Source organism: Antechinus flavipes, chromosome 2, assembly GCF_016432865.1.
Source record: "Antechinus flavipes isolate AdamAnt ecotype Samford, QLD, Australia chromosome 2, AdamAnt_v2, whole genome shotgun sequence".
Classification (NCBI taxonomy): domain Eukaryota; kingdom Metazoa; phylum Chordata; class Mammalia; order Dasyuromorphia; family Dasyuridae; genus Antechinus; species Antechinus flavipes.
In genome coordinates, this window is record NC_067399.1 from 50912070 (window position 1) to 50935217 (window position 23148).

The window sequence follows — 23148 nt, forward strand, 5'->3', positions numbered from 1 at the left end:
ATTGGAATCGGCTTTTTTTTTTTAAAGCAAGCGTTTGTAGAGCACTTTAAAATTTGCAAAGATTTTCTTTTGATCTTTACAACACTGGGAGATAGATACTATTATTATCCCCATTTTAAAGAGGAGGGAACTGAGGCAGATAGAAGTTGACTTGCCCAGAGTAACACAGCTATTAAGTCATGTTGGAGTCAGTTTTGAATTAGGGTTTTCCTGACTCCAGGTCCAACGCTCACCAGCTAGTTGCAAGAGAATATACACCCCAGGGCTCACAAAAAAGTGGGGGAGCCAGCCAACATTATGGGGGTCCCATGCAGGCTATGTGAGTGTGAATGATAGTCTAGAATTAAGTATTTAAGTGTGTATTTCCACTGTACTCATGTGGACCCTTATGTCTTCAGTGGGGAGCGGGGAGGAAGGTGTATGTCCCCTTGGTAGAAGAGTTGTCTAAGATTTGAGCACCCTGCCCCTGACCGACTCAGTTTTCCCATATTGCTAGCTGGCTCATCAGCGCCATTCAGGTCTCATTTTGATACTTCTCAGAGTAACCCAGGAGAAGAGAGAATCACCCAAAAAGCTGGCCCTGGCCCTGACTTTTCCCTTCCTCATGGAAGAATAGGCCAAGGGTTAGTTGCCCGTTAAGCAACCTCTTAATAAGTTGGAGGGTTTCCAGCGGACAAACAAGATGGCGGTGGGCCCGAAACCCTCCCTGTACGGGGATTTTTTGAAGAACCTGGAGCTGTGTAGATGGAGAAAAAAAGAAATTGGACATTTTCTTTTTGGCCTCCGAGGGCAGAATTGGGAGCAACGGAGGCAAATTTAGCACATTCCACCTGAGGAAAAATTCCAACAATGGAACGTTTCCAAAAGTGGAAATGGCTGTCTGACCAGAGAGTTGGTTCTCCATCCCTGGGGGTTTCAAAAGAAGAAGTGGTATGGTCTCTGGTCGGGATCTATGCTAGAGCAGGATCAGACTAAATGCTTTCTGAGGCTCTTCCAGCTCCGAGGCAAGGCTGCCCCACACTCTGCCACAAGTCAGATCTGCCAGGATTGGAGAGAGAACTTCCCCTCAGTTTGTCATCTGTGAAATGACAAGGATGAGACGTGGAGATAAACGTGTGTGTGTTTTATATATGTATACAGAGATACATGTATATGTAGGGATATATGCATATATTTGTGGGTATATGCTTACATGTCCATGTATATGTTTAATTATGTTATCGTATTAAATAATATATTAGATACATGTGTGATATATATGTGGCATATTATTAAATATGTTAATTGATTAAATATGTATACATGAAGTTATATATTATACATATATTTAGTGTGCATGTATTTGTATATAGGAGGGTATACTGTGCACATATGCATGTGTGCATGTGTTTATATTTCTATAGAGTTCTGTAAATGTATTATGTGCATTGTGTGTATATGTCTGCATTTATGTATACACATACATCTCGCGGTGTTATATCAAATGGGGTCACAAAGGAATCGGATACAACTTAACAACTACAACTTTGGTCTTAAAGAATTGCTGGGGGCAGAGATGTGAGCCCCCAGCCCACATGAGACCAATAATAAATACTCTGAACAGCAGCCTGATGTAATTGGAAAATATTTAGCAAAATAAATAAAAATCCAAAAAATAAAGATACTCCTAACATGTGGATTTCTAAGTCAGTCCGTAGCTTATGTTTCACTTAGTGGCCCCCATTTCCATTTGAGTTTGCCTCCAATGGGGGAGGGCATGGAAAGGTTAAAGGATTTTCTTAGGGTCACAGAGCCCTCAGAGACTGGGTTCCATCTATCCTATCTCTATCTCTTTCTCAGATAAGATGTGGGTTATTCTTTTTTTTCCCCAATTACATATAAAAAGCAACATTTTTTATTATACATGTACATTCATTTTTACATGTTTACATAATATTTACATATTATGATTCATGTTTGGAAAGAAAAATCAGAACAAAAGGCAAAAATTGATGTGGGTTATTCTTAAGTACCTTATAGTTGTGAGGAAAGTAGACTTTAAAGTGTGAGAAGTGGGTGAGTCATGACTTTTATTTCTCAGCAGAGTTGAAGGAATTTTCTGTGTCCCACCCTTAAACATCAGAACTAGAAGGGACCTTAGTTGGAACCCAATCCAGCCCCTTCCCGAGATCAAACTCGAGCCTCCTAGCTTCTGTGCCAGAGTTTTCCCCGGGCCCCCACACCTCCGAGGAATAACCCCTAAGCCTCCTTGGGCTCCATCCCCTCCTCGGCTGCATGGTCCCCGTCAGCCCCCTAGGACTCCCTCACCCTGGAGCTTGCTCAGCTGTCCAGATTGTCGGTCTCAAGAAGGGAGAAGTGGCAAGGAAGGAGTTAACACCAGAACCTCCAGTGGCTGCTGCCTCTCGGGTCATTAAGAAAAATCGGAGCCTCTAATCCCCAAGCTGTCACCTGGAGCTCCGGCCCAGCAGTAGCCCGGGCATCCCCTGTGAGAGCACCTGGTGCTTGTCTTGGGCGTTGCATGGGCACACTTAATTAAGATGATGGGCGGGAAGAGTTCTTTCATTAGGAACCGGGGCAGGCTGGTGGATTTGCTGGAAGCAGCCCTGCCCAGGTGTCCACAGTGCAGCGGCTGCACTAGGAACCTGCCACCTGAATACTCACCCTGGGGATGACTCCTGGCTGACACCTGGGGAGGGGGCGGAGACCAGCGGGCTATCGGGGCTCTCCACACTCACCCACCGCTCTCCCCCTCCCTCTCTCCTCCTTCCCCTCTCCGGCTGTTCCCCAGCAGATAGTACGGAGCAGAAGGCAGCGACGATGCCCGACTCACCGGCTGAGGTGAAGACGCAGTCCAGGTCGACCCCCCCCAGCATGCCTCCCCCACCTCCGGCCGTCACCCAGGGAGCCACCCGCCACCCTTCCTTCACACCAAACACAAGTAAGTAGCCTCCTGCATTCACCTTCCCCGGGGGGCCAGGGTGGGAGCCGCCATGATGGCCTGGCGCGTGCAACGTGGGAGAGTGTCAGCTGGCCAGAAACTTTATAGATGAGGGAACCGAGGCCCAAAAAGAGGAAGCTATTTGCTAAAAGACACAGAGCTAGTTAGTGAGGGAGCCTGGGTGAAGATAAGTTCTCTCAGTCTGAACTATTTCCGTTGGGTAAAGCCATTCTTCCTGATGAGAACTGTCAAGTTATGGGAATTCCATTTCCTCCCCTCTGAAATGAGGCAATTAGAACTGCCTGAGGTCCTGTGAGTGTCCTGGACAAGGGAACGTGCTGAGGATGGGTTGTTTTTAATCTCATCTTGTTCAGAATCAGGACTCTGGCCACCTCCGTAACATGTGACCACAGAGACTTCTCCCCCTTTCCAGTTCTCTGTTATCTTCTCCTATTAGAAGAGATGTTCCTTAAGAGCTGAGACTGGCCAAGTGGCTTATATTTGTATCCCCAGTGCTTAGCACAGTGCCTGGCACAAAGGATGCACTTAATAAATGTTCTCTCAATCTTGAATAGAAAAAAAGAGTAATTTCAAGGTGAAGGATATTAGAGGGGGATATTACCCCTGGCCCTTTAAGGCTGTAGAAAATCATTCAGCCTGGGAGTCCCAAAGAGACCACTAAAAATAAAGCCCTACTAAGTGTTTAGTCAGTCTTCACTTATATGCAACCTTCTTTGGGAGTCCCAAGAGACCACGAAAAATAATGCCCTACTGAGTGCTTGGTCCGTCTTCACCTAAATGTAACTTTCAGTTTAAGACCCCCAAAGGAGCTGCCAAAAATAATGCCCTCCTGAGTGCTTAGTCAGTCTCCACCTACATGCAGTCTTCTTTGGTCCCAAAGAGACCACTAAAAATAATGCCCTATTGAGTGCTTGGTCAGTATTCACCCATATATGTAGCATTCAGCCTGGGATCCCCAACGGGGTGGCCAAAAATAATGCCCTATGGAGTGCTTGGATCTTTATACTGCATGACCTAGTGCCTCAGACAGGACTTCAGCTATGTCGGAGCACTATGCTTAGAAGATCTGTGCTCATACCCATTTAAAAAAAAAAAAATCTCACTTCTTTACATCCCCCAATCATTTCCTGATATATATCTCCCTACCACTGAAAATTGCTTTATAATGCATGAAAAGGCTGAAACATTATTCATTTGTATCTGATCCTTGTTTCTGGTGGGATACATGACTTTCCAGACTGTTGGCTGCCCACATCAGCAGAAAGGGGAGAAGGGTATTTCTTCATCTGTTCTTCTAGGTCCAGATGAGTCATTTCAGTTGATCAAAAGTCAGGGCTCTTTTCCTTCATGTCATTGATGATGTTGCTATAATGGTGGTTCTTACTTCACTCTGTCAGCCCTTCCCAGACTTCTCTGAATTCTTCCTATTCATCGTTCCTTATAGCGATAATATTCTATCACGTTCTATCAGCAGTTTATTTAGTTCTTCCCATATCATTGAAATTCTACTGTGGTATTTCCCATTTGTGTTTTTTTTCACTCCCCACAAATCAATGCTATTAGTATTGGGGTACAATTCTGTCTTTGACTTCCCTGGGACACATACCCAGTAATCTCATTCCCATTCCAAATGAATAAGCAGATCTCCCAGAAACATCTGTTTTCTATATCCTTACCTAAATTCTAGGTATCACAATCATTCTTTGAGGGTTTCTGGGGAAAGGGTTATATTTTGACCTTTGTAGCAAAAATGATCTTTTTACTATGAAGAATGGGGTAGAATGAAGTAATTAATAGTGATGTTATTGGGAGGATGACCCTCCTGCCAACTTTGTGGAAATGATGATGGCTATGGAATATCTTTCTGAAAAGACTTCTTCACCCTCCTCAGCAGAGATCGGCAACTGCTTTGTGGATTAGCAAAGTGACCCAGAGTTGGGTATTGGAATCCCCTACCTGGGTAACATAGAAGACAGAGTGCCAATTGGGAGTCAGGAAGACCTGGGTTTCAATCCTTTCTCAGCCTCAGTTTCCTCTTCTGCAAAAAAAAAATTCCTCTTCTACCTTCTGTAAAAGATATAATAATACCTACCTTCCAGAGTTTTTCCAGGAGGATCAAATGAGCTACTAGACTGATGTCAAGTGCTTTGCAAGCTTTAAAACCCCAAACTAATATTCTGTCATTATCATCATCTAGTTTGGTCCTTAATAAATGCCTTACCTGACACTGTTGTGTCCATTTTACAGAGGAGAAAAAAATAAGAAAAGAGACCTTGGCAATGAGTTTGTATCACCCCATTTTTTCCCCATAACGAAGATGGGATCAAAAATCTCACCTTTATCTTTGGTCTATGAATCTCCCTCCATTGCCGGCTTATGAAGTCCTTTGCATCTCTAAATCTGTAGATCGTTGGTTAATTCTGATCTCACCAAATTTAGGAGCCTCCCCCCATCCTAGGACCCCTTTGTATAGCAGACTTAAGAGCATAGTCCTTAAAGAACAGGATGCTAAAGTCTCTAGGAAGGGTATTTGGAGACCATCGGTGGCCCCTCATTTTATAGATCCAGATTGGATAAGTGACTTAAGGTTATACATAGTTACCTCAGTGGAGGCCCGAGGTCCCTCCCATTCCCAAGGTTCTGGAGGTTGTGCCTTGGCAGATGTCTGCACCTCAAACTCCAAAAGGGATTGATGGATGGAGTTTAGTATCCCTCTCCCTCTCCCTCTCCTCCCCAATCCCACACCCTCCAAGCTCCGGCTACTGGGTTAGAGGCATCAAGATTTAAAGAGATAATTGAAGGAGAACTTTATTGAATGGGTTTCACCGACAAACCTTTTAATTGATACAGGAAGGCAGCCCAAGTAAGCAATTAGGCTACTTGGGGCAGCTCTGGCACAGCCCGAGCCAGCCCAGCTGGTAGAGGAGGCAGCTTGGCAGGAGATCATGGGCCCAAGGTGCTCTGGGATGAGCTGAGCCTTCTGCTTTACAGACTCCTTTTATAGATCCGAGGTCCCCCCGAGAGTCGTGTGCCCCCACATTGCTAAGCCCTCTGCCTTATCCTCCCTTCTCTCCCCTGTTGCCTGGGAAAGGGAGTTTTGCAGAATTGCTTAGATTTTAAATATCCCTGTGGAGTTTCCCAGGTCTCCTAGAAGGTTAAGAGCTGGAAAGCACCTTCCTTAGAAAGGACTTAAAATACATAGAGTATCAGGGGAGATCTTAGGTTATTGACTATTGAATCTGAAATCGAGAGGCTGGTTAGAAGAGGGAAGGCACTAGACCTAGAGCTAGAGAACCAAATCTGTTCCTTTGCTCCTGGTTAGTGACCATGACCAAGCTACTTTCTGAGCCTGAGCTTCTTGTCTTTTGAGAAAGTTGGCTAACCAGTGGCCCTTGTCAACTCCACCAAGGCTGGCGTAAGAAAGGCCCTCGCTGCCCTCAATATAGATTCCTTTATAGATGAGGAAACTGAGTCCCGGAGAGTGGAAGCAAGTGTACCGGACATGGCAAATGGCAGAGCCAGATTAGCAGCATCAGTTCATTTATTCAGCTCCTACTGTGGGGGATGCAATGTTCTAATAAGGGACACAACACCTTCCCAGAGCCTGTTCCCAGGGAGCCTCCAGTCTAAGAAAGAACAGGATGGGTGCTAATTATTATTTTACACACCAGAAACCACATTTCCCGATTCTCTGTCCAACAGTTGTTGCTACCACAATTGCACTGGGTGCTTCGGGAGAGGAGAGCGCAGACAGCTCACGCCACTCTGCCTGGAATAGCCAAGGAGCCCTGTTCTGGCCTTGAGCACTCCTAAAAGCTCTCCTCTTTCCTCTGTAATATAACAGTAACTTTTTGGTAGCAGTAGAAAAATTAGCCTAAATATCCAAGATCAAACAGAACTTCTATTTGCTTATTAGATTCAAGGAGAAGTATCAGGGCATGGGGAGGGGGAGGCAGGCTGTCAGTGGGATAATTCTTTGACAGTTACATGCATTCATTCATTGAGATTATTCAAATGAGAAGGAAAGGAGAATAAACATTCATTGAGCACCTACTATATGCCCAGCACTGTGCTAAGCACTTGACTAATAGCATTCCTTTGATCCTCATAATAACCCTAGAAATTAGGTATTGTTTTTAGCCCCATTTTACAAATAAGGAAACTGAGGCAAACAGTGACCTGTCCAGGGTTACACAAATAGTAAATGTTTGAGGCCATATTTGAATTCAGATCCATAGTACCACCTAGATGCCTCTGTATTAGCACAGTAACACCTAGGTGCAATTATCCAGATTCTTTTAAGGTCTTTAAATGGAGGCTGCATGAACACTTGAAAGGATGCTTTGAGCAGGGTTTGGAGGGCATGTCCTTGGGCCCTTCTTATTCTGAGCATCAATCATAAAATCAGATAATTCATAGCTAGAAGGAGCCTTAGAGAATATCTAGTCCAAGGGAACTTAGCTAAGGGACTTAGTTTTTTTTTTTTAAACTACATTTCAATCTGATAGGTTTCCTCTGTAATTCTATGGATTTTAATTAATGCATTTAAAATAGTGATTTTTTTTTTTTTTTTACTGAGGCAATTGGGGTTAAGTGACTTGCCCAGGGTCACACAACTAGGAAGCGTTAAGTATCTGAGGGCAGATTTGAGTTCAGGTCCTCCTGACTTCAGGGCTGATGCTCTATCCACTGCACCACCTGGATGCCCCTAAAATTGTGATTCTAAGAGGGGGCCAGAGGCTTCCCCAGCTTCCCCAAAGGGTACACAATATACAAAGGATTAAGAACTCCTGATAAAGTCCACCCCCTCATTTCATACATCAAGAAACTGAGGCCCAGAGAGGGGAAAAAAATCTGTCCTAGCAAGTAAGTGTCATTTCCAGGATTCGAACTCAGATGACCTGCCTCCAAAACCAATAGTGGTTTATCCTCCCGTCATACTGTGAGTCCCTGCTTCCAAGGAGTATTGTGGGGGTCTTTTCCCCTTTCCCTTCTCTCCTCCTCCTGCCTGGCCAGTGGTCTAAGTCAGTGCAAATGTTAGTTTGGAAGCCAGATGTTCCCTAATTAGGAATTGAGTTCTGATAAGCTGTGATCTGATGGGTTTTACATTTAATCCAAGCTTTGGAACAGATGTGATGTGTGTGTGTGTGTGTGTGTGTGTGTGTGTGTGTGTACACATACACGTCCCTGGGTCCATGCCCCTCTTCCCTTCCCCCATCTCTTCCTCTCTGAACATTTCCTATCCTGAATTCCCTACACTCAGCCCCCTATTTTTTCTGTGGCCAATTTACTGGAGCCAGGACACTGTGTTTAAAGTGTACAGGGTAAGGAAAGCTAGACAGGTGGTCCTTTTGTAAATGGTTATTTTTCTCTCTTTTATGGTAAATGTTGAAAATCTGCCGCTTCCACTCCAGCCACAGACTGCCTTGGATCTGGCCAGAGATTTGTTCTCTAAATCATTTAATACCCTAAAAGCCTAGTGGTTAACCACTTCAGGCGCCTGGATGCCCAGAAGGCTGAAAACAGCTCAAGGATGGATTATTGGGGGGAGCAATTTCCGAGAGTGGCAGGTGCTCCCCAAGTTACCCACCCCACCCCAAAACTAGAATTCAGCAGTTTCATTCAGTAAATTTGGATTAAGCTCGGAGGATGCTCAGGGCACCGCTGATCCAAAGATTTTGATGTTGTGTGACCCTGCCCTCAACAAGCTTACGTTCTAAGCTCGGTGTGCAAAGTTAAGTATGATCCAGGGTAGAAAGTGATGGGATCGAAGAAGAAATCCAAAGTAGGAGATGATAGTTTCCAATAGAAGTTCTAGAAAGGGCTTTGCCAAGAGGGTGCCCATGAGCAGAGCTTTGGAGGAGGAGCATTCTGGAGGTCAGGGTTGAGGGAGGACTGGGAGCAGGCGGACGGGAGCCTGGATCCCAAGATCAGAAAATAGTTTTTAGGGCGTTTGCACTAGACTATACGATATGTGAGTAGTAGTCACAAAAGGTAGGAAAGTAGGTGGGTGAGTTTTAAATGCCCAACCTGACAGTTGTAGAGGTAATAAGAAACCACTGAAGATTTCTGAACAGAAGCATGATCCAGTGAGAGGCAGCTATGTGGTTCAATAAATAGAGCCCTGGACTTGCAGCTGAAAGATCTGAGTTCAAATTTAACCTCAGATGCTTGGTGGCTGTGTGATCTTGGGCAAGTCACTTCACCTCTATTTGCCTCAATTTTTCTTCTACAAAATGGGGACATTTTGGAGAAGGAGTCAACCAACCACTCCAGTATCTTTGCCATGAAAACATCAAATGGGATCAGTAAGAGTCAGACATGAGTGAAAACCAATTGAACAACAGTGATGTAGGAAGCTGTTACTGTAGTTCAGAAGTAGTAGCTGTGTGAGTGGACCAAAGAAAACTGATGGAAGAAAGATGGTGGCAGCAGAATTGACGTCAGCTGTTGGAGAATAGAGAGAAGTTGGAAAAAAGGAAGGTTAAGAGAATAGAGAAGAGTCTTATTTGGGCAAGGTTGAGTTTGAAGGAAGTGTGAAAAATAGTGCAGTGAAGCTGTCCAGTGAGAAGTTGAAAATGCTCAAATGAAATTCAAAGACAAGTCTCAGGTTCAACCTATAGACAGGAGCTATTATTTATATCCATTTTATAGATAGTAAATGTCTAAGAGTGACAAGTCTCAGGTTCAATCTATAGGAAGGAGCTATTATTATAATACCCATTTTATAGAGAGTAAATGTCTAAGAGCAGATTAGAATTCAGACTTATGGGTAACTAGGTGACACAATAGATAGAGCACCAGTCCTGAAGTCAGGAGGACCTGAGTTCAAATCTGGCCTCAGACACTTAACACTTACTGGCTGTGTGACCGTGAGCAAGTCACTTAACCCTGATTAGCTCAGGAAAAAAAAAAGGAATTCAGTCCTAAAGCTCTATCCATAGCATCACTTACATACCTTCTCTGTTAGTTGAGTGCCAACTGGGTGCAGTTATCCAAGTCCTTTTAAAGTCTTTAAGTGAAGGTTTAATGAATTATTATGCTTATGGGTATTAGTTCTCTGGATGTAGATTAGATCTGTCAGTGAGAAAGGATCGGGAGAAAAGAGAAGATTGGGAGACACCCATATTTCTGAGACAAGAATGGAACAATGAAAGGAGGCTGAGAAGGAGCCGTCAAAAAGAGCCGGTCATAGAAGCCCAGGGCTAAAAGGGTATCCCAGAAGAGGGGGGTGGTCAGTGGTAAGGTCAAGGCTGAGGACTTTCAGATTTAGTAATCAGAAAATCATCGATGACCTTTGAGAGAGCAGTCCCAGAGCAGAGGGTTCAGAACTACAAGAGATAGAGGAAGGACTGTGTGATGAAAGCATGAAGGCAGTGTGGTCCACAACAGTCTCTTTAAGTTACAGTGTGATAGGTAGCTTTGGGAAGCTTTGATGGAGGGCAGAGGGAAAAGGCAGGGTCAAGAGGAACCAGACTGAGTAAATAGGGCTGGGTATAGAAGAAATGAGGATAGTCCAGAAAGAAGAAAAAACTGTTCTTCTTGCCATCTCTTGGTCCTCAATCAATCCTTCAAACATTCATTAAGTGACTACTGTGTACCTATCAAGAACCAGTGTGGTAGATTGAGAACAAACCTGGAAACCAGAGAAACCAAGGTTCAGAGCTCTAATAAATACGAGTTATGTGGTCTCAAAAAGTTGTCCTAGGTAACTCTTTAAATTTAAATGATCATTTTACTCTATTTTAAATTTATGATTCAATGAACAATAGTTTATCTTCTCTCCCCTCTCCCCAATCGAAAAGAAAAAAAGAAACCTTTGTGATAAACATGTATAGTCAAACAAAACAAATGCCCATATCGTCCATGGCCAGAAATGGTTTTCTGAGGCAATGTGCCACAGAAAAAGTGCCTCTTCCATTGGCAGAGAGACTTCCCCCACCTGGGAGTTCCCCGTGCCAGTGAAATCACAGCTGTGCCCCCCTGGCAAGCTCTGTGCCCCCCTGGCAGGCACTGTGCTGGGCATTATACCAGGAGTTACCTTCTTCCTTTGGCCTCTTTACGGCTCATAATCAATGTTTTCTAAAATTCTCTCTGACACATCCATCCCTGAATCCATCCAAAGCAGCATGACCTTCTTCCCATGCTTTCTTGAGTTTGCAGTCTCTACTTTTCTGGCCCAGAATGGGACTTGATTCCCAGGAGACAGTTTTTAAAAGTTAACCTAGCTTTAAGAGACGTGCCTGTGGGGCAGGTAATACGGGGGACTCAGTAGAGGGAAAATAAAAAAAAATTTTCATTTTCATAGAGCATTTCAAAGACCCACCTCCTTTTTCTTCCATTCTGCCCAGGGCCTTGTGCCTTTAATAAAAACCCAGATCCAGGAGACAGCAGCAAGTACAACTCCCATCCTCACTGACAAAGACCCCTATGATTCTCCTCCATATTTTCAAAATGCTGTCCGGGGAAGGGGCAGGGGAGGGCAGGGAAGTGTCGGCTCTGTCTCCATCAGGCACAGTAAGCCCCCGCCCCACCCCACAACCTGCCTCTCCCAACCTTTCCTGACAGCATATTTTTTTTCTTTTCTTTTTTTTAATTTTGCTTACAGATCGAGAAGATGGGCCTCCCACGTTTCTGCCCCCTGGCCGCTTTCATGGCTGCTTGAAGTGGTCTATGGTCTGTCTTTGTAAGTAAAATAATCAAAATTAATCCCAAGGAGAAGGGGCTGAGGGAGACCCAAGTGAGATATACCTTTGAGACATCCCTATCAAACAAGAACAAGAGGAAAAATCCCTCTGACCTACCCCCCTCCCATTCCTTCATCCCCATCCCAGAGCACCTTCCAAGAGCCCTAGGGAATGGTCTGAACGGGCCATCCATACAGAGCTAAATTCTGATCCTCGGCCCTTCAGGAACTAGCAGGGGACAGAACAGTAGGACGTGGCAAGGTCACTGACAGTGGGAATAAGGGGGAAGGGTAGTTATTCTCTTGGTCCCCTTTGGCTTTCTTCTTTTTGGTGGTCTTTTTGGTTTCTGTGGCAGAGAGGGAAGGGATGTTTGTGAACAAGTGGGGCCAGATTCTCCTCCCTCAGAACTCCTTGAAAATGCTCGTCTCCTTAGCTAGAGAGGAGCGTTCTCCTGCTACGTTTAGGAGGCTGCAGGGTGGATGGCAAGGGTCGCTAGAAACCTTCAGCTTAGCGAGCTAACTCACCAGGCACCTTGTGGGGTTTCCCTGTTTCCAATCTGCCCCTCTGAGATTGGACTCCAGGCACGGGTGGTATTGGGATAGTCACCAGGATGCAAGCTTGTGTTCACCGACTTTCAGCCAGGGGACATGTGTGGAGTTTAACTTAGTAACACACCTGTCACTGGAATAAAAGCAGTTGTGGCTATGTGGTTATTTTCGGCGTCTCTTTAGCAAGTTGCTGATATTACCCCGCAGCTAGAGCGAGCGAGAGAGCGAGCGAGAGAGCGAGTGCGAGCGGGAGCGAACCTGAGCAGGCACGGGAGAGGCAGGGCTGCTGGCTTCCAGGACGACCCAAACACGGCGGGCAAGGTTAGTAAGCGAGCAGAAGGGAGAGAGAGCCCAAGGTAGCACCGGTCCCCTTGGACCTTCCGGAGGACAGCTCCCGAGGAGCCGAGGAATGGGAGGGAGCCTTCCGGGAGGGCACAGACCAGTCTGGACATAGTGGCGGCCGCCCTTCTCAGAATTAGCATCTGAGCAAAGCAGTGGGAACTCCGTTCCTCTCTGGTGATGTCTCCCTTGGCGAAGGATGAGGATATCTTAGCTGAGTCTTCACAGTTGCTAGTCTTGCCTTTGGATGTGTACGTGTGTCTCTGTGTGTGTCTGTGTGCACACACATGTATATATGTCTGTATTTCTTGTGGTTATAGACTGGAGAGAGATAGAGGGAGAGATCATTAGTTTATCAGTAAAGGATCTTCTGAGTCTATTTAAAAACTACTCTGGACAAAACTTTGGAGAGGGAAGTAAAGGAATGGAGCTGACCTGATGGGGGTTTTCTTCCCTTCATTTTCTGCAGCCCTGGGTACACTCTAGAATTGGAATGAGTCTCTTGATAAGAGATAATCCCTCCTTAACTAGTCCCTCTATATGAGTTAAGTACTCCAAAGAGCCGCCATGTTGTTTGGGAGACCCGATTCATGACTGGGTCGAATGTCAGAGTCAGAAAGGGTCTTCTGCACTCAAAGAACATTTAATTGAGCTCTCCTTTTACAGAGAAGGGGACCAGGAGCCAGAAAAGGAAGGAAAACTTGTCCAACATTCATGAAGAATGGAGATTAGAATCTAGGTTCCAATTCCTGATTCTTTCTACTTCACCTGACATTCCTGCATTTTAGAATGATCTTAATCCCAAACTAAGGGCCATCTAGATAGATAATATCTAGATCTAGATACTATCTAACCTAACTCCACTGCTTCTTCCAAACCACGTTATGACCAAATTACTTTTAATGTTTAAATACATTGTACCAATTCTAAAGAAACAATATCTGTTAGACTGTTCGGGGATCATTCAAGCTACACCTACCTGACTTTGGGACAAAACACCCCTGGAAAGCAAATAACAGAGAAAGGCAGCGGGGGAGTGTATAAAGCATCTGTCTCAAAATCAGGGAGACCTGAGTTCAAATTTCACATCTGACACCAACTGGCTATGTCACCAAAGGCAAGTCACTCAATCTCTCCTTTGTCTTCCCTTCCCTACTTCCTGTTTTTCCTGTTTGTAACTTATTTGTGCATATTCGCTTCTTATCTTCCCCCACTGAAATGTGAGCATTTTGAGAGCAGGAACTGTCTTTTGCCTCTTTTTGTATCCCCAGTGCATTGAACAGTGCCTAGTATATAGTAGGCACTTAATAAATATTTATTGGATGATTCTCAATTAGACATTTTCAGTGAATATTTTCCCCAAGCAGCGCTCTAACTGAACAGGTGGAGATCTTCAGTGGTAGAGAAATTTCTGACATGTTAATCAAACCATAAGTTGTGTCCAAAAAAGGTGGGGAGGGCATAGGGTCCAGCTAATTAAAACCATTAATGGGCCCTCATTCTACAGGATTCTAGAATAGAAGTTTTTAATCTGGGGTTCCAGAAAGTATAAAGATGAACTTCACAGGGTTCATGAACTTGGAGAGGGGAAAAAAATTATCCCTTTCTTTTCACTAACTTCCAACTGAAATTTAGCATTTCTTTAAATTATTTTTAAAAGCATTATTTTAAGGAGGCTGTGACACAAAAAGGGTTAAAAAAAAACTCCTGTTCTAGAATAACCCTGATAATCAGTCCCACCCCTCCCCCTCCTGCCAGGAGGCATGGGCAGTCCTGGCTGATGGTCAGTTGGCCCTAGGCTGGGGTTGCAGCTGACTGGCTGGACAGTTAACAGCTCAAGTCAAATCACAGGATGATGCTAACCCATGTCAGGCCTGAAATTCAGAGCAGGGTATAGGCTGAGGGCTTCCTTCCATCCACCCCTGACACCATCTGGCAGATTACAAGAGCCTTCAAATCTTCCCTTCATTAGATATGAAATCATGGAACTTGGAAATTGGCAAAAACCGTTGAGATCACCTTATCTAACATTCTGAAATTGAGGAAACAGACCCAGAAATAGGAAAGTGATTTTTCCCATGTCACAAAGCTAGCAAATTGAGTCTTTTGATACCCACTAAGTGACCTTTGAAGTGGGTCCACCCAGAGAAGTGATCAAAAGAGACCCAGAGATTTATTAGGGCTGGAGGGATTCTGGTGGATTCACCGGCACCCCTGAAAGTAGTTTTGGCATCGTGTCAGCATCACAGTGTCAAAATAGATCCTCTCGCCCTCTGGGAAATATCATTTGAGGATTAATTGAGGGAAAGCAGCTGCCCCCCAGGTTCAAACCCCTCTCCATGGATACCTAATGGTCGGATGTCACTGAATAAGTCACTGAACATTACTGGATCTCATTTTCTTCATCTGCAAAATGCCGGTGCTGAATCTGATGATACTAGGGTGCTGTGATCCCTAGTTAGAATTTGTTCCTGTCACGTGCCCAGGAGTTCATGTTCACCGGCACATTCACGCATTCCAATAACCCAACCTCACACAGTGATTTGCCCAGGATTCAATAAGATTTGACCTTGGGTCTTCCTCCCTCCAAATCCATCTCTATCTACTGCACTATTTAGGTGCCTTGAGGAGTTGTATCATCTGAATGGCCAAATTGTGTGAGTTTAGGGTCCTTCCTCTTTTAATGAAGCTATTCCTACAGAGAGAGTCAGAGGATTGTTGAACCAAAAAATGCAAGCACACAGCTCCCAAAAGCCAGGATCCCTGGGCCAAATGAATGATGCTCTTTTCGTGGGGCAAGAGAAGAAAATTAGTTGTCTAACCTAAGATAGTAAATAAACCAACAGTATTTTAAGGAGAGGGGATGCCCAGGAATTAAGCAACCAGGAACCACTGGTTGGACTTGTCTGTCCATTGCCTACCCTTGGCAGATGGGAAAACATGGCCCTTTGGAGGCCAACTATGGCATGGATTGGATTTACTACTCTTCAGTCAACTTTATTATTAAAAGAACCCTTATTTATTAGCTCCTTGGGTAAGCATAACTCTGCAGGTATATCAGAATGACATGGGGCTTTCTTTGAGAGCCAAAGACTAAATTCTCTTGAGATTGACTTTTTTCTCAATAGTAGTTTATTTTTTTCAAATACATGTAAAGATAGTTTTCAACATTCATTTTTGCAATTTGCATTCCAAATTTTTCTCCCTCCCTCCCTCCCTTATTTCTCCCTTCCCTGAGACAGCAAAGAATCTGATACTGGTTAAATATGTGCAATTCTTTTAAACATATTTCCATATTTCTCATGTTGTGACAAAAAAATCAGGCCAAAATGGAGAAAACCACAAGAAAGAATCGGCATGGAAACAAACAAAAAGGTGAAAATACCGTCCTTCGATCCACATTTGGTCTCCATAGTTCTCTCTCTCTCCCAAGTCTATTGAATTTTGACATTGACTTCTTTTTTAAAATCTTTTTAAAAATATATTATTATAGTTTTTTATTGACAGAACATATGCATGGGTAATTTTTGCAACATTGTCCCCTTCACTCACTTCTGTTCTGACTTTTCCCTTCCTTCCCTCTACCCCCCCTCCCCTAGATGGCAGGCAGTCTTATACATGTTAAATATGTCATAGTATATTCTAGATAAAATATATGTGTACAGAACCAAACAGTTCTCTTATTGCACAGAAAGAATTGGATTCAGAAGGTAAAAATAACCTGGAAAGAAAAACAAAAATGCGAGCAGTCCACATTCATTTCCCAGTGTTCCTTCTCTGGGTGTAGCTGATTCTGTCCATCATTAATCAATTGGAACTGAATTAGATCTTCTCTTTGATATTGACTTCTAAGAGGAAAAAGTATCCCCCTGAAAACAGTGTTACAGGCACCCATTAATGCACTGTCCAAGATCTGTGATTTCCCCATTGTTTGAAATTCAGCAGCTGAGCTTTCAAGAGGTGCTGCTTGGAACTCAAGCACATTAAATGAGATGTTTATGGTCCCGTAACTAATATATGTCAGAGGTCATATTTGAATCTGTATCTCCTTGACGCCAAGGCCACCCACTCTGGCCGCTACTACATCATGCAGCCTTTGAGCCTGTAATCAAACATCCAGATATATTCTGAATGTATTCCTTGTGTCCTGGAGATTGGATTGGACCAGTAGGTAGATGATTTCAGACTGCGTCATCTATAGGCTGACTAGGATTGAGGTGAGGCTGGGTGGATGATGTGGTTAACTTTCAGCCACCTTGCAATGAGATAGGAACTGCTTATCCTCTGAAGGCCTTTCTCTTTCCAGAGTATTATCTCCTAGAGGCATCCACTTCTCCTAGGGCTTCCCCAAAGAATGGTCTGTCCCTGACTTTCTCCATCAAATTGTAGCTCCTGCTGATCCCTGTTCTCTCCACAGATATCTATGACCAGGACTTTGAGGTCCCAGCCATCTCTCCTCTGTTCTCTCTCTTATTCTTCATTGGTGATCCTTGCATTTTTGATTCTTGGTTTGATCTGGTATACCTGATGGTTGCTGGGGCCTAGTGATTTGCCAGCCTGGAGACTCTGGGGCTAGTTGAGGATGAGAAAGGCAGACGTTGGTGATGGAATCATGTACCATTATAGAGGGAAAGGCTTGAAAGAGTTGAGCGGCTGTGTATTGCTACCCATCACCCCTAGGAAGGTGTTCTATTCCACAAGGATATATTAAGTACCTATGGTGTGTAGTATAGCATTGAAAGGTATTTCCTTAATTACAGAGCTTAAATAAACTAGTCAATTCCTCATGGAGTTTACTATTTGTCAAGAAAATCAGTTATTCTACAAGTATTTATGAAATGCCAGGAACTTTGTTAGGCACTTGCTGTGTAAAGACAAAAATAAGGATCCCTGTCCTTAAGAAGTTTGCATTCTGTCAGGAAAGAGCACATTAGAAAATTACAAAATACAGTTCCATGTGAAGTCCAGGTGGGGAATGTTTGTGACCAGTCTAGGGGATCATGGAGGACTTTGTTGGGGAAGTAGCATTTGAATTGGGCTTGGAATGATGGGTAGGTGTTAAGGTTGGAAGGGAAGATGTTAGAGGTCTAAACAACAGCTCCTGTGATGGAGGAGATGAGCTCTGGTCTGCGGGGATCAACCCGGATCCCTTGACAATCTAACCCAAGCTAACCATCCCAACCCACCCCAATGATGAGGCCAGTGGATGTAAATAGAAAGTTCAGGGGAGTGGAATTTAACCCATTAAGCCCGAGTATCTGAGTTCAAGTGCCAGAACCTCTGAGGAAGTAGCTCCTGGCAGGGAGATGAAGGGAAGGGGAGTTACCTAGCAACATGAACTGAAAACTCAAGTTGGATCTTTCATTGGTACCTGACTAATTATATGGTCCCCACACCTAGAGAAGCCCCTCTTTTCCCTCCTGCATGTTTTATCATCATCCATCTCATCATCCATTTGTCTAATGTTTTGCTAGTTAACAACGTGCTATGTATATAGAATCTCCCTTGCTCAACATTGCAGACATTTATCGAAGACCTAAATATTGCTTGACCCAGAAATAGATGAATCGTAAGCTTGCCAGGATCTACAATAAAATGAAAGTGCACATAGCATTCCTGCATAAGCAAAGAACTCTCCTCACACCCCAACATTTTCTCACTTATAGTTTCTTCTTCAGTAACTACACACTTTTAATGTCAGACTTCTATAAAGATTTATAGATAAGCTCACAATAGCCCTGTGATTTTGGTAGTACAATTATGATTATCCTCCCATTTCACAGAACAGGATATTGAGACTCAGGCAAGCATATTGTCCGGAGTCACATGGCTAGTAAGCATCAGAGTTGGGATTTAAATGGACAGCTCCTGACTTTGAATGCAGTGTATTTCGAGACTTTTCTGCAGGCTGGAAATATGTAGTTCTCACTTCTGTGATCTTGGCTCAATGCTTAAAAACTCCCTAAGAGTTCCCTAGCTTCAGTCAATGGATTTCAGAAAAAGGTTATGGAACATGGTAATGTTCTGCTGTCAGGGAAACCTAAAACTGCTTTGTAAACCTTAACATACTTAGTTAGTGATTGTAAAGTTTGGGTTATTAATTACAATTAATTATATTGATAATATAATAATTATGTTGATTGTCGATAATACCCACATTGCTAGGAATACATGCAGGACAAAATAGGAATGTCCTTGTGTTTATTTTTGGAGTAGGCGTACCCTATTTTTTTATGTTGAAGCTTCTTTCTTTTTTTCTGAAGCTTTATATTCGTGTTTGGTGGCAGGGAAGGTGTTGACCATAACATCCCAGAGCTGGCCAGAAAACGCTTACCAAATGATTGTTCTCCCTTCCATATTGGGAATCCTGGCAAACCACTGAGAGGAAGGTGTGATGAAGAGAGGTGTGGGACAGAAGCAAATGGCTGGACAATGTACCAGTTAAACCCTTTATCCTAGAGGTCCTGGTCTTCTGGTGGAAGAGCCACAGACTGTGATGGTAGTTGTGGTATGAGATGAAAGATAGCCTAAGAACCATAAGTTATCCATGTCATAGAGACCTTGGATGCTTAGAGCAGAACAATCTCCAAATGATGGAGCTTAGAACTTGTTTTATAAGTAGGAACATAATAGATGCTCAATAAAGAGGTATTGAAGTGATTTGAGTTCAGGAAAATTGACTTTCCATCTTCATTTCCATGATGTCCCTACCTCCCTACTTCCACCCCCATCCCACCCCCAAAACCCAGCACCAATTGACTTCTCGGGCCCCTTCTCTCTTTGCAGTGATGAATGGAAGTAGCCATTCCCCGACGGCGATCAATGGAGCCCCATCGACCCCCAACGGGTTCAGCAATGGCCCAGCCACCTCTTCTACAGCCTCACTGTCCAACCAGCAGCTCCCGCCAGCCTGCGGTGCACGACAGCTCAGCAAACTCAAACGCTTCCTTACCACCCTGCAGCAGTTTGGGAATGACATCTCCCCTGAGATTGGGGAACGGGTCCGCACCTTGGTGCTGGGGCTGGTGGTAAGTTTTGGCTTACAGTTCAGGGACAGGTGGCTTTTTTTTCTGGTGGGGGGAGATCCTAATCTCCTACACCTAATCTCATACAGCTGTGCCAGGGCTGACTGGCATCAGGAGCATGGGTACCAGCCAAGGCACACTCCTTGCCTCATTAACCCCAAGAGCTCTGAGAGCCCAGCCTACCCACCCCTCCCCAACAGGATGGGGTGGCTCCTTGGTCCTCCCTGCACTTTGTGGTCCCCTAGTTTCTTTCCACCAAGGAGTCACTTCCACTTATTCACCTACTGCTCTGCTCCTGACCCTGTTAATTGAGAGCAACCATTCTCTCTTAAACTACATCCAGAATGATTCTCTGTCCTTCCCCTATTCAGGCCCTTTTTTCAATGTTAGAGAAGGCTCTGAGAAGGTCATTTAGCAAAGACATCCCAGAAAACTGAAACTATATTTTATGTTTGAAGTAATCTTCCTAGGAAATTTCAGTGTCTGTCCAAAATTCTGTTCCTGTTTCTAATGAAAATTCTCACCTAACAAATCTGTGCTTAGTAGGTCCAGCACTGAATTTGGGCTCAGAGACACTTGAGTTCCAAATTCTTCTGAGATACTATCTTTGGGAATATTCAATTGCTCTGAGCCTCAGTTTTCTCATTTATAAAATGGGAATGATGATAACCACTTCTGATATGGTTGTCTCAAATGAGATCATGTATGTGGCAAATACCTTGCTTTAAGACACTATAAATGTGAGATGACGACGATGATGATTTCTCTTGTTTTTCCTTTGACAAAAATAGAGAATAATGCTCTGTTTTAGAATCCCTCATATTGTTGTATTTCTTCTGTTTGGGATAAATAATACTAACTACTTGATGCTTCATAGAACCAGAATCCCAAAACAGTAGGGCTGGAAGGGAGCTCAGAAATTACCTAGTTCTCTCCACTCATTTTACCAATGACGGAATGAGGTCCAGATGATGGGAATTACTTTAGCCAACATCACATAGGTAATGAATGGCCAAGACCTAACCCAGGTCCTCCAACATGGAAATGCAGTCATCCCACTGCAGTGATTTTCTAGCCCATCCCTCTTCTTTGCCTGACTCTGCTTCCCAGAGCAGCCTAAATACCTAGTGTCTGGTCAATTAATCTATCTCCTCCTAACAAAGAATAAAATGAGCCTGAGAAGAGAGACTGATCTGGCATCTGTCTATGAATCTATTTCCTTCTAGCAAAGAATAAGGTGAGAGTGAGAAGGGATGTTGGCATCGAGGAAAGGCACCCCAGTGGTTTCAGAGAGCCTTGGAAAGAAACTGAAGAAGGAAAAGACTGTGGGGGACTGTGACCAAAGCCGTCATTAGCCACGTTGACCCATAAATAGGATGCTTCATATCTCTATCTCTTGACCACTGGAGTTCCTGTCCCACTTACTTGTCAGCCTTGGAGCTGATGGTAAGAGTAGTGGTACCCATTAGAGTAATGTGGAAAAAGCCAGAAGATTTCAAAAGAGAATATTGTAAAAAGCTTTAAATACCAACCCAGTGAGTTCATATTTGATCCAAAAGGTAACAGGGTAACTCCCTGCTGCTGTAATTCATTGTGGGAAGTGGGGAGAGAATATGACAAGGTCAGGTCTGAACTTTAGGAAAATCCCTTTGACTATTGAGTAAAGGATGGATCGGAGTAAGAGGAAGACTTGAGGCAGGAGAATAATTAGAACGCAGTTAAGAGTTCTAGGTCTTGCACACATATATTGTATCTAGGATATACTGTGCCATATTTAACATGTAAAGGACTGCTTGCCACCTGGAAGAGGGGGTGGAGGGAGGGAGGGGAAAAATCAGAACAGAAGTGAGTTCAAGGGATAATGTAAAAAATTACCTTGGCATGGGTTCTGTCAATAAGAAGTTATTTTTTTAAAAAAGAGAGAGTTCTAGGTCGTGCTCTATTCTACTAAGTCATGGCTGCTTCAAACCAGTTCTGACAGTAGATTCCTCTGGCAATGAGATCATGTGGTCAGACACCATAGGAGCAAGGAAGCTGCCATTTTGTTTTTCCATTTATGGAAAACAATCAGTAGCTTACAACAGTCAGCCTCATATCTGGCTCCTGGAGCTGAGCTAGTGGAGCCAGCCCCAGAAGGAAGAGAAACAAGGAGAATTCTGGCCCCAGGAAATAATTTTGCAAAACCTTGCAAATTGCTTCTACAAAGTAGAAGGAAGAGAATGGAAAGTACCAAGAAAGGTATCCTACAAAAGGTGTCAATCTCTGGGAAATAGGCAGCTCATCTCCTTCACAAGATGAAGGATGTGACCTTATATCACAGGCTGCCTAGAAAAAGCAAATGTGAAGTACCTTTGGTGGAACTGAATTTGTGTCCCTTTTCTCCTCTTTCCTCCAGAATTCAACCCTGACAATAGAGGAGTTCCATTCCAAACTCCAAGAAGCCACCAATTTTCCTCTGCGTCCATTTGTCATTCCCTTTCTGAAGGTAAAGACTCCTTTATTAACCCTTGTTTGAAGATTTCCTCTCCCACCTCAATTCTCTGCCTTTTTCCATATATGTGTGTATGTATATCTTACTGCATGTGAATATCATATATATATATATGTGCACAAGCATATACACATATGTGTTGTGTTCATTGTGTATCTACTGTGTGTACATGTATGTTTTATTGATGCTTTAACCTTTTTTTATTTTTTGCTTCACTCTTACTTTCTAGGGACCCATTACCCAACGTGCACACATCATATATTATTCCTCATTCCTAGAATCCACCACTTCTCTGTCAAGAGGAAAAATATGATTCTTTGTCAGTTTTTTTCTGAAGTGACAATTGGTCCCAAAACTGATGCTTTTCAGTATCATTTGCTCTTCAGCAGCGTAGAGGTCACTGTGAAAATTAAACTAATCCATAAGTATTATTTAAGTGCTTAGTATGTTAGCCCAAGAACAAAGTCTCAGACATGAGAGATGGATTGTTACACATGAAGAGCAGCAACCAAACCAGAATTGTTAGACCTAGAGTGTGTGGAAGGGAGGAACGTTGTAAAATGGGAATGCTAGGAAAGAATCAGGTTGTAAACATTTTTGTTGCTGTTGCTCTCTTCCTCCTTCCTTCATTCTCATAGAGAGCCAATGACATCACAAGGTCTAATTAATTAATTCAAATTAGGGATCATGGCAGCGGATTGGACTGTGGAAAAAGCTAGATTTCAAAGGAGAATATTGTAAAAAGCTTTAAATGGCAAACCAGTAACTTCACACCTGATCCTAAATTTAACAGAATAATTCCCTCATGCTGCAGTTCATTGTGGGGAATGGAGACAGAATATGACAAGTTCACTCCTAAACTTTAGGAAAAGTTCATTGAGCAAAGGATGAATTGGAGTAGGGGGAAGACTTGAGGAAGGAGATCAATTAGAACACACTTAAGTGTTCTAGGTCATGCTCTATTCTAATAAGTCATAGCTAGTTCAAATCAGTTCCCACCAGTAAGACACACTGAAAACTTTTTTCAGTGAGTTCAACCCAGTTTAGACCCAGTCACTACCATTACCCTGAGTAAGATTTGTCTAACGTTCCCCTCCTT

General features: G+C 43.5%; 1 protein-coding gene across 10 annotated transcripts in view; it reads left to right on the forward strand.

Annotated features, from left to right (window-relative positions):
- Nucleotides 1-23148, forward strand: part of CBFA2T3 (CBFA2/RUNX1 partner transcriptional co-repressor 3) — a 200418-nt gene that overhangs the window by 158517 nt on the left and 18753 nt on the right. For 4 of the 10 annotated variants that reach the window (XM_051974773.1, XM_051974775.1, XM_051974777.1 and 1 more), the window contains 5 exons: nt 2789-2938; nt 11568-11645; nt 12402-12515; nt 19320-19561; nt 21954-22043. In XM_051974773.1, the coding sequence (XP_051830733.1) occupies nt 2789-2938; nt 11568-11645; nt 12402-12515; nt 19320-19561; nt 21954-22043 (674 nt within the window). The remainder of the gene's footprint in view (nt 1-2788; nt 2939-11567; nt 11646-12401; nt 12516-19319; nt 19562-21953; nt 22044-23148) is intronic. The other 6 variants (XM_051974774.1, XM_051974778.1, XM_051974776.1 and 3 more) reach the window with 3 other exon arrangements.